General features: G+C 41.5%; 1 protein-coding gene and 1 pseudogene across 3 annotated transcripts in view; one reads left to right on the top strand and one right to left on the bottom strand.

Annotated features, from left to right (window-relative positions):
• Positions 1-15393, bottom strand: part of KDM6A (lysine demethylase 6A) — a 606821-nt gene that overhangs the window by 299641 nt on the left and 291787 nt on the right. For all 3 annotated transcript variants that reach the window (XM_030202242.1, XM_030202240.1, XM_030202241.1), the window contains exon 11: positions 10327-10425. In XM_030202242.1, the coding sequence (XP_030058102.1) occupies positions 10327-10425 (99 nt within the window). The remainder of the gene's footprint in view (positions 1-10326; positions 10426-15393) is intronic.
• Positions 1506-8767, top strand: LOC115468174 (annotated as a pseudogene).

Consider the following 15393-nt stretch of genomic DNA (forward strand, 5'->3'; position numbering starts at 1 on the left):
ATCAAAGTGGTAATTTATTTATTTTTCTTATTTGTTGCATTTGTATCTCACATTTTCCCACCTCTTTGCAGACTCAATGTGGCTTACAATAAATAAATCATGAATAGTGAGAATACATGAGAAAGTATACATTTAGTAATAGCAGAGAATTTTTGGTAACATAATGATAGAACATAGAAGTATTTTAACAAGCAGATATATTAAGAGATATTTAGGAAATATATAAGAATTATAAAGAAAATGTACATTTAGTAATAATAGACTGTCTCAGTGCTATATAGTGTTCTGAAACCAGATTAGGAGCCACGGAGGACTGAAAAATGTGATGTCAGATAGTTCATTAATTGTTGTGCTACTAGACCTTCCATAGTTTTGGTTAATAATGGAATTGAAGCCACTGGTCTTTGAGACCTCACTGGAGGAGTGGCCTAGTGGTTAGTGCAGTGGACTTTGATCCTAGGGAACTGGGTTCGATTTCCACTGCAGCTCCTTGTGACTCTGGGCAAGTTACTTAACCCTCCATTGCCCCAGGTACAAAAGTACCTGCATATACTATGTAAACCGCTTTGAATGTAGTTGCAAAAAACCTCAGAATGGAAGTATATCAAGTCCCATTCCCTTTCCCTCCCATTAAGATCGAAGGAGACAAACAGCTGCATAGCCTTTCTGGTGGATGTCCTTTTTGATGTAGTAAGCAAGATTCTATCTACAGTTCAGAGAGTGGCGGGTTCTCTTCACATGAATCGAGGCTTTTGGCAGAAAGAAGGAAGTACTATATCCTCATTTACATGGAAAGGCACTACCACTTTTGGTAAAAACTTCAGATAAGTTTGGAAAACTACCTTACTACTACTATAAATCACTTTTATAGCACTACCAGTCGTATGCAGCGCTTTACAATTGAACATGAGGAAGAAAGACAGTCCCTGCTCAAAAGAGCTTACAATCTAAATCAGGACAAACAGACAGGACCAAAAAGGATAAGGGAAGGACAGACAGAAGGACACATAAGGATAAGTGGAGGAGTGGTCCAGTGGTTAGAGCACCAGTCTTGACATATAAGATAAAAGTTACAAGTCAGGAGTCGAAAGCAGCAAACAGGTAGGCCTTTAGCCCGGATTTGAAAGCTGCGAGGGATGGAGCTAGACGTAATGGCTCAGGAAGCCTATTCCAGGCATAAGGCTTATAGGTAACTACAGCCTGATGCTCACATCATAGCTAAAGTAGCCACCACTAGAAAGCACACTTTCCATGCAAGGCAGATTACACTGACTTAAATGGTAGCCTCCTAAGGGATGTAAAGAAAATGGGGCTCATGGAAAGGTTTCCCAAAATAGTGGTTTAACATAGAGAGGCCCTTCATGAAATAAGAACTGAGTGGACACTGGGAAATCAATAGCTTATTGAGTATGACAGGCTGACAGAAAACAGAGATATACCCTGATGGAGGAAGTTTGAAGTCCCAGATTGAAATAAACCATTTTGATCATCAATCGGATGGAATCATGACCTTTTTCATGATGTACCAGAAAGAAAATGTCTTCTACACTGAGGACTTATGTACATCTGGTAAATGGCTTTCTTTGCAGGAATTAAAAAAAAAATCTTCAGTATGCACTGCAAGTCCTAGTGCACAGACTGAGTGTGCTCAAATTCCATGCTGTGGAAGCTAGTGCTTTGGCACTGAGTTGCAGAAGACCGTGCTTGTTCTGATTAACTTGAACAGCATGGGCATTTAATCTCCCATCCCATCACTGCATACGGAAGCTTGCACTTTCAAGCCCGGGCTACAAAATCAGTGACACTGCCTGTAGACTACGGGGGCATGCTCTTTGATGGAAAGATTGGAAGCCTGCACCCTGGATGGGACATAGGGTGCTTTTAGCAGAGGAAATCAGCTTTGATTAGGTTAGTGGGGTGTTATAAGAATCATCATGCCTGGACTCTGCCGAAAAAATTTTTTTTTGTTACATTTGTACCCTGCGCTTTCCCACTCATGGCAGGCTCAATGTGGCTTACATGGGGCAATGGAGGGTTAATTGACTTGCCCAGAGTCACAAGAAGCTGCCTGTGCCTGAAGTGGGAATCGAACTCAGTTCCTCAGGACCAAAGTCCACCACCCTAACCACTAGGCCACTTCTCCACTCCATATAGTGTCTTTGCTATGAGTGGGATTGGGGATAAGCAGGGGCCAAACTGTAAGGTATTGCTAAAGAATCCCTGGTAATCTAGGGATTAACAAAACAATAAAGCAGCAGCTTTGAATCTTTGATTGCTGGCAAAAAGATTGAATTGAAAGGGTGCCCCAAGTCCAAGAGACAGCCTTCAGGACCCCATTGTACCACTCATATGGTTGAAGGCCTTTTCCAACTTATATAACCACTTGATTCTGGACATCAGGGAAGTTGTTTGTATTTGGATGTAAATTGCTGTCATAAAATCTCAACCTCTGCTGCTTCCTGTTAATGACAAAGATCCTGCCCCTTCCTGCTTGCTGCCAAAATATGGCCATTTTGCTATCTGAACCAAGACTGAATGACCTAAAAGATGGACAAAAAACAAGGTCATAAAATGCCTCAGAATTTCAGGTGATTGATATTGAATTGCTGCTCTGACTGACCAGGTCCCTTGAGTAAGGTAGAAATCTGAGTGGGCTCACCACGCAGTATTTAAAGTATCAATTGTCATGTCAGAATGATATTACAGCAGAGGAAAAGGAAGGGAACACTTCATGCGAGGCTATTGATGAGTATCTATCACAGAAGTACATTTCCTAGTCAAAGTGAAGGGTGGTGTACGGTGGATATAAGTTAGGTACTCTGATTCCACTGGAGATCACACCAAGATCATCTCATTTTCAGATAAGCAAAATAAGTTCACGCACAGAACTGGACATATAACCCAACAATTTGTGTTGGAAGTCTGTTTATGATGGAAATGAATCACCAATGAACACAGTGTTTGGTGACAGAAATGCTCTTGCTTGTATTGTGTCTAGAATGACCCTATGACCCAAAATCTGCATTTAGGAAACAAGCTTGATTTCCATAAGTTGATTATAATGCCCTGACTCAAAGTTCTTGGAGGATGATAACAGAGGCCAGTCTTAAGAGGAAAGGAAAACATTAGATCTTGTTTGTGAAGATGTAGAGCCAAAACCACAAGGTATGTGGTAAAAACTTTGGGACACAAGATGAAGCCAAAAAGAGAGGACCTTGTACTAACTGCAGTTCTTGCACAGTTGAAAACTAGAAATAGTGTGTTGCAGATATGGATTAGGGTACACGTATATGCATCTTTTGAGATCCAAAGCACATAGCCATACTCCCTTCTTCAGGAAAGGTAGAATGATGGCAAAAGGGTTCAATTTAAATTTCTCTTTGCAGACAAAGAGGTTGAAACCCTTGGTGTCCAGGAGGGGTGCAAGCCTCCTGTTTTGTTGGAAATCAGAATGAACCTGATATAGAAACACTGAACCCCTTCGAGAAGACATTTATTCTATGGCACTGCACTGTAGGAAATGACTGAATTATTCCTGCAACAGATTGGTGTGGACCCAAGTTAGAAAAGATCAACATAAGGGTTGATTTGATTGCAGTATAAGAAAACCTCTGTCAGTACTCTTTGCATACTATGCTGAAAATCTAGCCATCTGTGGTGATTTCCTGATACCACTGATGGAAGTAACCAACCTGAACCCCTTCAGGTAGAGAAGAGCACATGTTTTTAAGAAATACTGTCTCCAACAGGGGGATGTGAATGAAAAAATAAGGCTGTTTCAGTTTAGCAGTTGTATACTGGCAACATCTCCACAACATAATGCTGCCACAAACCACTTTATTTTTATTTGTGAATTCCTAGACATTGCTAGTTTACTTTATGTAAGCAGCCTTGGACTTAAATAGGGATTTAGAAAGTACCTAGATTACATTACATAAAATTTGCTGTAAGAATGGTATTAGAACATGATGTGTTGTATTAGTTTATGTCATGTAGATCACTTAGCACTTTCCTTTGATCTCATAAATCTACAAAACCAGCTACCATATGTATGTGATATCCCTTGTGTTTTTATGCAGCGCAGACTTTCTTCATGCCATCTGCCCATGTCTGTGGACTAATAGGCTCAGCCAGAGATCACTCTTTTAAAGTCATCTTAAGCTTTGTGACCTGGGTAAGTCGCTTAATGCTCCACTGCCTCAGATACGAAACTTTAAGATTGTGAGCCCAGAGAAAGTACTTGTAATATGTAAACCCACTTTGGTTGTACCACAGAAAAGCAGTATATCAAGAATCTACCATACATAAACTTTCCTTAGCAGTTTTCATAACCCATGGCTACTGACTTTGGATGTACCTGAAAGTGCAAGGGGTACTTCCATGAACTGCGGAGAAGGCTACATGAACACTTTTAACTTATGCTTTTGAACAATTTTATCCCCAAATTCTTTTAGTAGTTCTGTGTTTGACATGTGTAAACAGTAATGGAAAATGTACAGTATGTGGCTACATGTATTTTTCCCCTTGCTGTTCTTAATAGTGCATCAGTGGCTGTTTCTAACTGGTGGTTGGCAGCCTTATTTTTCTAAACTAATTAAACTGGGGATATATAATTTAAGGTTTCTACAGGTAAATCTAAAACAACATTCAAAACAGAAACCTATGTTATTGAAAAACCTTACCTCTTACTACAATTCAGAACTGAATAGCTAAATAGCTGGATGAAGATAGAATTTTCTATAAATTAAACAATTAAAAAAAATATTTAAAGTGAACAGTGCTCAGAACTGGGTACGTGAATGAAGCTGACGAGCAGCTGAATCACCACCACTATAAGCATCATCGCACCGTCAACCCTCCCTACCTGCCTTAATGCTATTATTATAGATGACAACATAAACAGCAAAAGTTGTCTTTTTCTGTCAGCTCATAAGAGTGAATGGTTGGTGGCTTTGGGTTGTTTTTTTTAAGCCATCCGCAGACCTGGGGTCTCTAGGCTGCACTTTTGACTGCTTTTTTTCCCCCGTGTGCTTCCTGCACCTATTCTAGTGCATGAGGTACTCAAACCTTCTGACACCAGATCCTGCCAGAGAATTAGACCAGTTTCTGGAAGGGAAGCCTAGAAGCAGGAGAGGAATTGGACCTTCTGAAGGGGTGCTACTAGTGGCAGCTGCATACTCCCCTGAAGATGATTTAAACTCTAACTTTGCTTGTAACCTCTCTTGCCACTGATCATAACTGACAAAAGAAAGTCCCATTCCTGCCAATGCCTGCAGCTGACTCCCAATAAAAAAAAGAGAATCAGCCCATCTATACTCAACTGGTTAGACATTTGTGGCACTTGCAAAGAGCAGGGATTCAGAGACTGGCAACCCGGTTGCTGGCTTGCTATAGTCAATCCGGGACAGGTTGGGGTGTGACATGCATTTCTGCATTTCTCTGGACCCCTCAAAGAGCAGTTTGCTAAAGAGCGTGGTTTGGATTTCCAGCACTTGCTGGATGCCTGTAACTAGAAGGAGTTTTACAGAACTAAGATGATTCAATGGGGGGGGGGGGAGGGGGGGGGGGAGAAACGGAATGCAGATCCAGGATTTTTCTGCAGGCTTATTGTGGAAGAAGTCACTTAGCCTGTCTGGGTTATGAGTGAAACTCAGAGGTGGTCAGACGTGAAGTGGTTCCAAGATGCCTATGGTGACGTAGTGCAGACTGTTCGAATTGTGGCTTCAGAAGAGACCAGAAAACACAGGGCTTGGGTGTTTACAACAGGAGTGGATGATGTGGAGTCTTGAGCGTGGACTGGATCATGGAGTGAAGTTTGATTAGACCATCATCAATGATGGAGACCAGCAATCTCTGGAGGACCAACTGAACCCAAACTCCGCTAAGTTAACTGCTTTCACCACATTCTCTGGCAATGAATTCCAGAGTTTAATTACACATTGAGCAAAGAAATATTTTCTCCGAATAGTTTTAAATTTGCTACTTTGTAGCTTCATTGCGTGCCCCCTAGTCCTAGTATTTTTGGAAAGAGTAAACAAGCGATTCACATCTACACGTTCTACTCCACCCAGTATTTTATATCTCTATCATATCTACCCTCAGCCGTCATTTCTCCAAGCCGTTTCAGCCTTTTCTCATAGGGAAGTCGTCCCATCCCCTATATTGTTTTCATCACAGATCTCTGTACCTTTTCTAATTCCACTATATCTTTTTTGAGATGCGGCGACCAGAACTGCACACAGTATTCAAGATACAGTTGCACCATGGAGATACAAAGGCATTATTTTATTTGTTGCATTTGTAGCCCACATTTTCCCACCTATTTGCAGGCTCAATGTGGCTTACATTATTCCTTAATAAAAGTGGTATTGCATTAAAGTTCATAAGTGACAGAGTAAATTAAGCAGTCAAGTATAGAGAATTCATTTCCAGAATGAGAAATAAAGTGATATTGCATTAAAGTTCATTAGTGACAAAGTAAATGAAGCACTCAAGTACAGACAGTTCGGTTTTGTCCAGTTCTGGTATAAGTTTCGTAGTCTTGTATTTAGGATGGATCATTGTGGTATGTCTTATTGAACAGGTTGGTTTTTAGTGATTTTTGGAAGTTTGTTAGTTCGTGCATTGTTTTTATGGCGTTTGGTAGTGCATTCCATGGTTGCATGCTTGAAGCTGGATGCATATGTTGATTTATATTTTAGTCCTTTGCAGTTGGGGTAGTGGAGATTCAGGAATGTGCGTGCTGACCTTTTTGTGTTCCTGGTTGGCAAGTCTATGAGGTCTGATATGTAGACCGGGGCCTCGCCGTGAATGATTTTATGAACCAGGGTGCAAATTTTGAACGCAATACGTTAAGTAGGAGCCAGTGTAGTTTTTCTCTTAGGGGTTTGGCGCTTTCGTATTTCCAAATGCGAGTCTGGCTGCTGTGTTTTGGGCAGTTTGGAGTTTCTTAATGATTTGTTCTTTGCATCCGGCATAGATTGCATTGCAGTAATCTAGGTGGCTTAGCACCATTGATTGTACCAGGCTGTGGAATATTTCCCTTGGGAAGAAAGGTTTTACTCTTTTGAGTTTCCACATTGAATGGAACATTTTCTTTGTTGTATTTTTTGCATTGCTTACTAGTGTGAGATTTCAGTCAATTGTAACTCCAAGAATTTTCAGGCTATCTGAAACAGGAAAGGTGTAGTCTGGGGTGTTTATAGTGGTGGGTTTGTTCCATTCCTAATAACATCTAACATTCTATTTGCTTTCTTTGCTGATGCAGAACACTGAGCAGATGGTTTCAAAGTATCATCAACAATGACTCCTAGATCCTTTTCCTGGTCAGTGACTCCTAACGAGGAACTATGCATTACGTAGCTATAGTTCGGGTTCCACTTTCCCACATGCATCACTTTGCACTTGCTCACATTAAACATCATCTGCCATTTGGATGCCCAGTCTCCCACTCTCGTAAGGTCATCTTGCAATTTTTCACAATCCTCTTGCGATTTAACAACTTTGAATAACTTTGTGTCTTCAGGAAATTTAATTACCTCACTAGTTACTCCTATATCTAGATCATTTATAAATGTGTTAAAAAGCAGCAGTCCCAACACAGACTCCTGCGGAGCCCCACTATCTACACCCTTCTCCATTAAGAACACTCACCATTTAACCCTACTCTCTGTTTTCTATCCTTTAACCAGTTTTTAATCCACAATAGAACATTACCTCCCATCCCATGACTTTTCAATTTCCTCTGGAGTCTTTCATGACGTACTTTGTCAAACGTCTTTTGAAAATCCAGATACACAATATTGACCAACTCACCTTTAACCACGTTTGTTCACCCCTTCAAAGAAATGTAGTAGATTGGTGAGGCAAGATTCATGAAGTTATGTTTGTTTGTTTTTTTTAAATCTGCCAGCAAGAACCTTAAACTCAAGACCAATATTTGCTTGTATATCCTTCCATCACCATGGCCGAATTTTTTAAAACTCAAAATCAGACAAGATCATGTGAAGGCTATGGAATCTGCTTCTGGTAGAACTCAGATGTCTGCTAGATGTGTTTGATTTTAGGAAGCATCTTAAACCATCTTTATTCCCAGGCTGCATTCAATAATTAATTTGGGATATCTGTGGGGTGTATTGTGTAATGGGTAGTTTATCTGTTGTAAGCTTGGAATGTTGTAAATGTTTTTATGCTGTATTTTACATTTATTTTGATGTATGTCTATGTATGTGTTGTTACTCACCAAGGAGCTGGGATAAGCAGGATATTAATATTTTAAATACAGTACATTTGATTACTTGCCTCACCATGAATTTCGAAATGAGGTGCAACAAAACTCTATATAAACACAATACTCATCCAGCCTCCTACTTTAATGAATTTTGAACTATAATTATTTTTTACACAGAAGATTGTGAAAAAGGTACAAGTGTATGAAGACACTTGCAAGGCAGAGTAAAGTTTTCCTCAGATTCTTACTTGGCTTGCCTCATTAGGCCTAGCTTTCTACTGTGTAAAATATGTCTTTTGGAGCTCTAGCACTCTCATAGTACAATTTAGCCATGCTGACAGCCATTTGATTTTCTTTTTTTTTTTTTAAGCTTGTGGAATACATTTTATCTGAACTTCCATTTCCAACAATCTCTAATGCCTATATGTTTGTTTTAGCTTCCTTTAATTCTCATTTTAAGTCCACCTTTTTATGGGCAAAAACAACTTCTGGGTCTTTTGTTCTTGCAGTTCAACTAGAACCAGGACTGAGATCTAACACAGTCTTCATTTTTCTCTGCCTCTTTTTCCTCTATTATTTATGCATATCCTTCCCCTGCTCTTCCATCCAAATGCCTATGTTCACTTCAATAATTGCTTGCTGCAGCATCCATAGCTGACCAAGAGACTAAACCATGCAACTCAGTAGTAAACTAGGGACCATGGATCTCAGTAGCAAACTAGGGACCTGCCACATTAACTCACAGTCCTGAATGTCAGCCTTGGGACCAACCTAAAGACAAATACTATGGTGCAAACTAGGGACCTGCCACATTAACTCACAGTCCTGAACGTCAGCCTAGGGACCAACCTAAAGACAAATACTATGGTGCAAACTAGGGACCTGCCACATTAACTCACAGTCCTGAACGTCAGCCTTGGGACCAACCTAAAGACAAATACTATGGTACCAGTTTTATTCATGATATCAAATTTGATCGTTTTATGATCACCATTACCAGGCCAAGTCTATTTCACTAGCTTTCACACTAGATCTTTTGTTCTATTGAGAAATAAAAGTTGCATACTTGAAATTGGGCTTTTTCTATAGACACAATAAAAAAAAAATGTCCCAATATTACCTGTATAAGGAAGGGGTTAGGAAAAACAGAGAGCAGGATGGAAAATTATGCAGATAGTGGAGATACTCAGTTGCTGTCTTTGTGTGTTTAATTTGAGCCTGCTGAATAGCAAGCCTAAACTAAAAGGATAGGGCTGGTGCAGTGATCGCACAACCTTGATATTCAGCAATGCTGTTTATATGTACAGCAGTGTTGAAAAGTCAGATTAAGTTAAACACTGGCACTTAATTGACAACAGTCACTGTACCAGCTCAAAATTCAAACCTCTCATAATACATCTTGATACAAAAAAAAACCCCAAAACAGATCTTTATTGGATAAACACAAAAGAAAAAACACCTTTTCCCACAGTGCCCTCTAAATCCTCCCCCCTTGTCTGCCATAAAATCATCCACTGTTTTGTGCCTTTTCTTGTATTGATGATTCCTAAGCTGCATATATTTGATTCAACCGGAAAAAGTAGACAGCAATGGTACCAGTGCTTCAAAAAACGGATAACAGTGATTTCTTGCATCTCAAAGAACCCCTAATTAATCAGAAAACAAACACCCTAAATTTACAATTTATAAATACCTAAAGGTAGAACACTTAATTTTAACATACACGAGTGTCATAATTCTTTTAGCAGATAAAAAAAAATGTCTCAATATTACAATTCCTGTTAATGCTATCAGAAAACTGCTTCCAACATTACAAGTTTAGTTAAAAATGATGGCATCTAGCATAAAGAATAATTCAGAGGTCAAAGTCATATGCTGATAACACAATTTTTAAAGAACTGGAATTTGAAAATAAGAGATTTTTTAAATGTAAGAAAATTACTAAGGATCAATTCACTCTTCATCAGCTATAAACTTTTGGCAAACATTTCAATACCTCACAAAACACAAAGTTAGCACAGAAGAACCATTTTCTAAAAGTTAAATAATTTTAAATGTACTTCAAGAAAAGTGAAGCATCAGAAAAGAACCCTCACCCTATTGAACACCATGTATCTGCACTTGCTTCCGACTTATCAATAGATTGCCGATATGATATGAAGGCATCCTGAACTTTGCCAATACTTGAATAGCACCTATAAAAGGAAAAGAAGTTATTAAACATACATTAAAAATGATCGTACAAATACTAGCTACATAAAAAGGTACTCATCTTTTTAATGGTATCTGAAAACTGCAGTATTTTCATGGATACATAATGAGCCATATGACCTGCTGCATGCTGACCAAAAACCTCCAAAGTTTAGAACTCTAGATTTTAGAACTCTGCTCAACAGGATAAATGCACAGCACCAACTAGCAACTGTTTATAAGATCATAAAACATACCATGTTGGCTTAAATCTAAGCCCACTGAACTTGGCATTCCTCTCTGACAGGAGGCAATCCAGATAATTAGAAGTACCTAGCAGTAGAGATCCACAGAATTTTGAAAAAATGTGTTTTATTTCTCCTATTTATTGTTTCAGTTTTTATTTAAAACAAAAATATTTTCAAAAAACCTGAACACAAAATATCTCTGCCACCAGCACTATCACACACAGACCCCTCCCCCCCAAGTCTTCCACCTCCCCATGCGCCCTTTTTACCCTAATGAAAAATCTTCATGAGACTGGAGTGGTCTCCATCCTCTTGACTCACCAGTGCTCTATTTCAGTGGCGTAGCTAGGGTAGTTGACACCCGGGGCCGGTCATTTTTTTTAACAACCCCCCCCCCCCCCCCCCCCCCCCCCCCAAATCCAGTACTAGGCATACCGAGAATACAAAACACTCAGGACCTATAGAGCAATTCTACCATACCATAAGCAGTCATTTCTATGAGTCACACAAGGAAAAGGAAAGCATCTTAAACACTACAGTGAGCACTAGAACATCAATTCACCTATTGTAAAACGAAACCAGACAGAATAGTACAGATCGTAGATCCTGCACAGTCAATGCCAACTGAAAGCCATGTCTTTTTCACAAACACAGATACACCCTAATCCACTATAGAATAAGTAATCATAAACTTTCTATTTAGACAAAAATTAAACTGAACCCCCGATGCCAGGCTCTGCATACAATGCAACACCACAGAAACAGAAAATGTCCCCTAGTACTGTGCAAAATATAAAGACAGCAGATGTAAATTTGAAAAGAACTAACAAATACCAATCACCACTTTTTTTTTTTTTTTTTGTTACATTTGTACCCCGCGCTTTCCCACTCATGGCAGGCTCAATGCAGCTTACATGGGGCAATGGAGGGTTAAGTGACTTGCCCAGAGTCACAAGGAGCTGCCTGTGCCGGGAATCAAACTCAGTTCCTCTGGACCAAAGTCCACCACCCTAACCACTAGGCCACTCCTCCACAAATTAACAAATAGAAATAAAATACAGAAAATAAAATACCATTTTTTAAAAAATTTATTATTTATTCATTTAAACAATATATACAAGAAACATCTTGCTTAGGAAAGTGTCATATAACTAGGAACTATTACCAAAGGAAAATGCACTAAAAAAAAAAGCAAATAAGTCCATACACTTTCAAAATTATAAGACACTCAAGTCCATAATTGGAGATCCAAGATTTCAGGCAATCTAAGGGGAGAATTATAGTAAAGGAAAAAAATTATAAGGTAAATCCCTCCCTGCTAAGAAATTATACATTATTCTTTAAAGCGTCTCCTTTTTAACTGAGGCTAACAGTGCTGACAAATGTTCAGGTTCAGTAAATACATATTTCTTCCCCCCTAGCCTTACTATGCACTTGCAGGGGTACCTTAAAAAGAAGGCACCCCCCAAGTGCAAACTTTCTGGCTTAAGGAGTAAAAATTGTTTCCTCCGTTGACGTGTCTCCTTGGAGACATCAGGAAATAACAGTATTTTGAAACCCAAAAAAGGGTTCTCCTTGTTATGGAAAATCCAATTTTTATCAGGTAGTAGGGCGACAGTCGCTACCAAAGTAGCGGCTGTCGCCAGTTCAGAGTCAGAAGTCTCAAGCAAAAGAGAAACATCAATAGGTTTTTCAGTCTCTTGATTCAAGTTCTTTTCTGGGACATAATAAACTTGGGAAAAGGGTGGAAAATCCTTTTCCTGAACATTCAAATTTTCACGGAAATAGCGTTTCAACATCTCAAGGGGAAGAACATTTTGAATGCTAGGAAAATTAACGAATCTCAGGTTGTGATTTTTAGTATAATTGTCAAAAACCTCTGTTTTCCGCCTGAGATTAGTTACGTCCTTTATCATCATAGATTGTAACGTTTCCATCTTCATAACCCTTTGGTCAATTTTTTCCATTTTTTCGTTTAAAATTTTAAACTCTGCCTCCTTTTTTTTTCAAATCAATTTCAATACTCTGTACTCTTGGTAGAAACTCTTCAGTCTGCTTAAGAAAACATTGTCCCAGATTAGACATTAATTCCCACAATGTGTCTAAAGTCACATTCTTTGGCTTGGTCACTAACTCTTTAGGAAGTTCAAACCTTATTGAAGACTGTAGATCTGTTGCACTTACTTCGACCTTCAGTTTTTCTCTCCTCAATCCATGGCGGCAATATGGGCAAACTGCCCTCTATTCCTTCCCCCGATGGTAAAGACGCTTCTCCCCGAAGTTCTTCCGGGCCCCCTAATCCTTCAGAGGGAGACCCCGTCGGGTCAGAGAGGAAGGAACTGGCGCCAAACGGTTGAGGAGGAGGAGTGCGTGCAGCGGGGCTTAAAGTTGTTTCCAGTCCGGAGGAAGCCAATATCTCCCGTTCACCGGCGTTCCCAATCGGAGGCATTCCACCTTCTTGTATAAGTGCCCTTGGCCTCATAAAACGATCCAAAGGACCAGGTAACGGGGATAAATGCGGGGAAGCTCTGCCCGCCGTTTTCCCTCTACGTTTAGGCATCGTACTGAAGCGAGGTCTAAGGCGTCCTAGCAGGGCGCAGCCATCTTGGATCTCCAAAAATAATACCATTTTATTGGACTAATACATTTAACTTCCAGAGGCCAAAATCTCCTTCCTCAGGTCAATACAGTATAGTGCTGTTACAGTATCCTATCCTGACCTGAGGAAGGGAGTTTTGTTCTCTGAAAGTTAAGTCAAAATGTATTAAAATTAGTCCAATAAAAAGATTACCTTATTTACATGTTCTATTTATAAACATTTATTAACACAGCTACAATACTATATCCTAAAGCAAAAAAATAAAAATATATATTTTATTTACAGTTTGTCGTCTCTGGTTTCTGCTTTCCTCATCTTCTTTTCACTGTCTTCCTTCCATCCAGCATCTGTCTTTGCTCTCTTTTTGCCATCCAGTGTCTGCCCTCTCTATGTCCCTTCCATCCACTGTCTGTCCTCTCTCTCTGCCCCTTTCATCCACTGTCTGCCCTCTCTCTCCCTTCCATCCACCATCTGCCCCAGTCTGCCATCTCTCTCACCATTCCATCAACATCTGCCCCCTCTCTCTTCCTTCCATCCACATCTGCCCCTTCCATCCACCATTTGCCCCAGTCTGCCCTCTTTCTCTCTCCCCCTTCCACCCACCATCTGCCCTTTCTCTCTGCCCCTTCAATCCGTCTGCCCTTCCTCTCCCATCCATCCAGGGTCTGTTCCCTCTCTCTCTGCCTCCTCTTTTCAGCCCCAGAGTTCCAGCCCCCTTATTCCACCTGCCCCTAGTTCCATCCCCAGCCCACATCTCCCACCTGCCCCCCTTTTCATCCCCACTATCCCACGAGTCCCCAAGCCCTTTTCTCCCATCAGTCCTGAGCTTCAGCCCCCAGCCACTTCTCCCCGTTCCCTTTTCAGCCCCTAGTTTCAACCCCAGCCCTTTTCTCTCACCAGTCCCGAGCTTCAGCCCCAGCCAGTTCTCCCTGTCCCCTTTAAAGCCCCCAGTCCCCAGTTTCAGCCCCAGCCAGTTCTCCCTGTCCCCTTTAAAGCCCCCAGTCCCCAGTTTCAGCCCCTGCCTCTTTTCAGCCCCCAGTTCCAGTACTAGCCCCCTTATCCCAACTACCCTCCTTTTCAGACACCAGTTCCAGCCCCCTTCATCCACCACATGCCATGCATCCCCCCTTTTCAGCTCCAGACCCATTCTCCCACCTGCCCCAGACATGGACCCATTTTCCCTCCTGCCCCCCTGTCAGACCCCAGTTCCAGATTCAGACCCCTTCTCCCATCTGAGCACTCCCCTCCCCAGTCCCCTTCTCCCTTCTGAGCACCCCCACCCCTCCCCAATCCCCTTCTCCCCTCTGAGCACCCCTCTGAACTCCCCCACCCTCCCCAATCCCCTTCCCCCCTCCTCCCCTCTGAGCACCCCTCTGAGCTCCCCCACCCCTCCCCAATCCCCTTCTCCCCTCTGATCCCCCCCGACCCGGTCCCGTCCCCCCTCCGTCGAGAGCCGACAGAGCCCTCTTCTCCTGCCACCACCTTGCCTTTTAAAAAAAAATCCATGCAGCGGTGCAGGCAGCGCCTCACGTCTGCCCTATGTATGCTGTGAAAGGAGAAAATCGCCTCGCTGGCTTCGGATCTTCCCTCGCTAAGTCCCGCCCTCGAGGAAATAGGAAGTTACCTCAGAAGAGGGCGGGACACAGCGAGGGAAGGCCCGACACCAGCGAGGCAATTTTCTCCTTTCACAGCACACGCAGGGCAGACACGAGGCACTGCCTGCGTCGCTGCATGGATTTTTTAAAAAAAGGCAGGGTGGTGGCAGGAGACGAGAGCTGTCGGCTCTCGACGGAGCACCCCCCCCCACCCGCCGACACCAGGAGTGGACCGCCCCCACCGCCCTGCCCTTGCTACACCACTGCTATATTTACAAATGTTGCCGAAGACCAAAGCTGCCACCACTTATTTTCTTCCATACAAATGGCACTGACATGGACTAGGATACAGCACCTGCAGAACAGCTCTATTTCTCCCTGACACACTATTCCTGCATAAATGTTTACTGCCTCGTTCAGATTAGGGTCTTAGAGCAGATACACTCCACTCCAGTACATAACATTGGGTAGCTGGAATGAGTTAAGTAAAAATAAGAACTTAATTAAAATTGAACAGTGTGAATCTCGTTG

Source organism: Microcaecilia unicolor, chromosome 4, assembly GCF_901765095.1.
Source record: "Microcaecilia unicolor chromosome 4, aMicUni1.1, whole genome shotgun sequence".
NCBI classification, from domain to species: domain Eukaryota; kingdom Metazoa; phylum Chordata; class Amphibia; order Gymnophiona; family Siphonopidae; genus Microcaecilia; species Microcaecilia unicolor.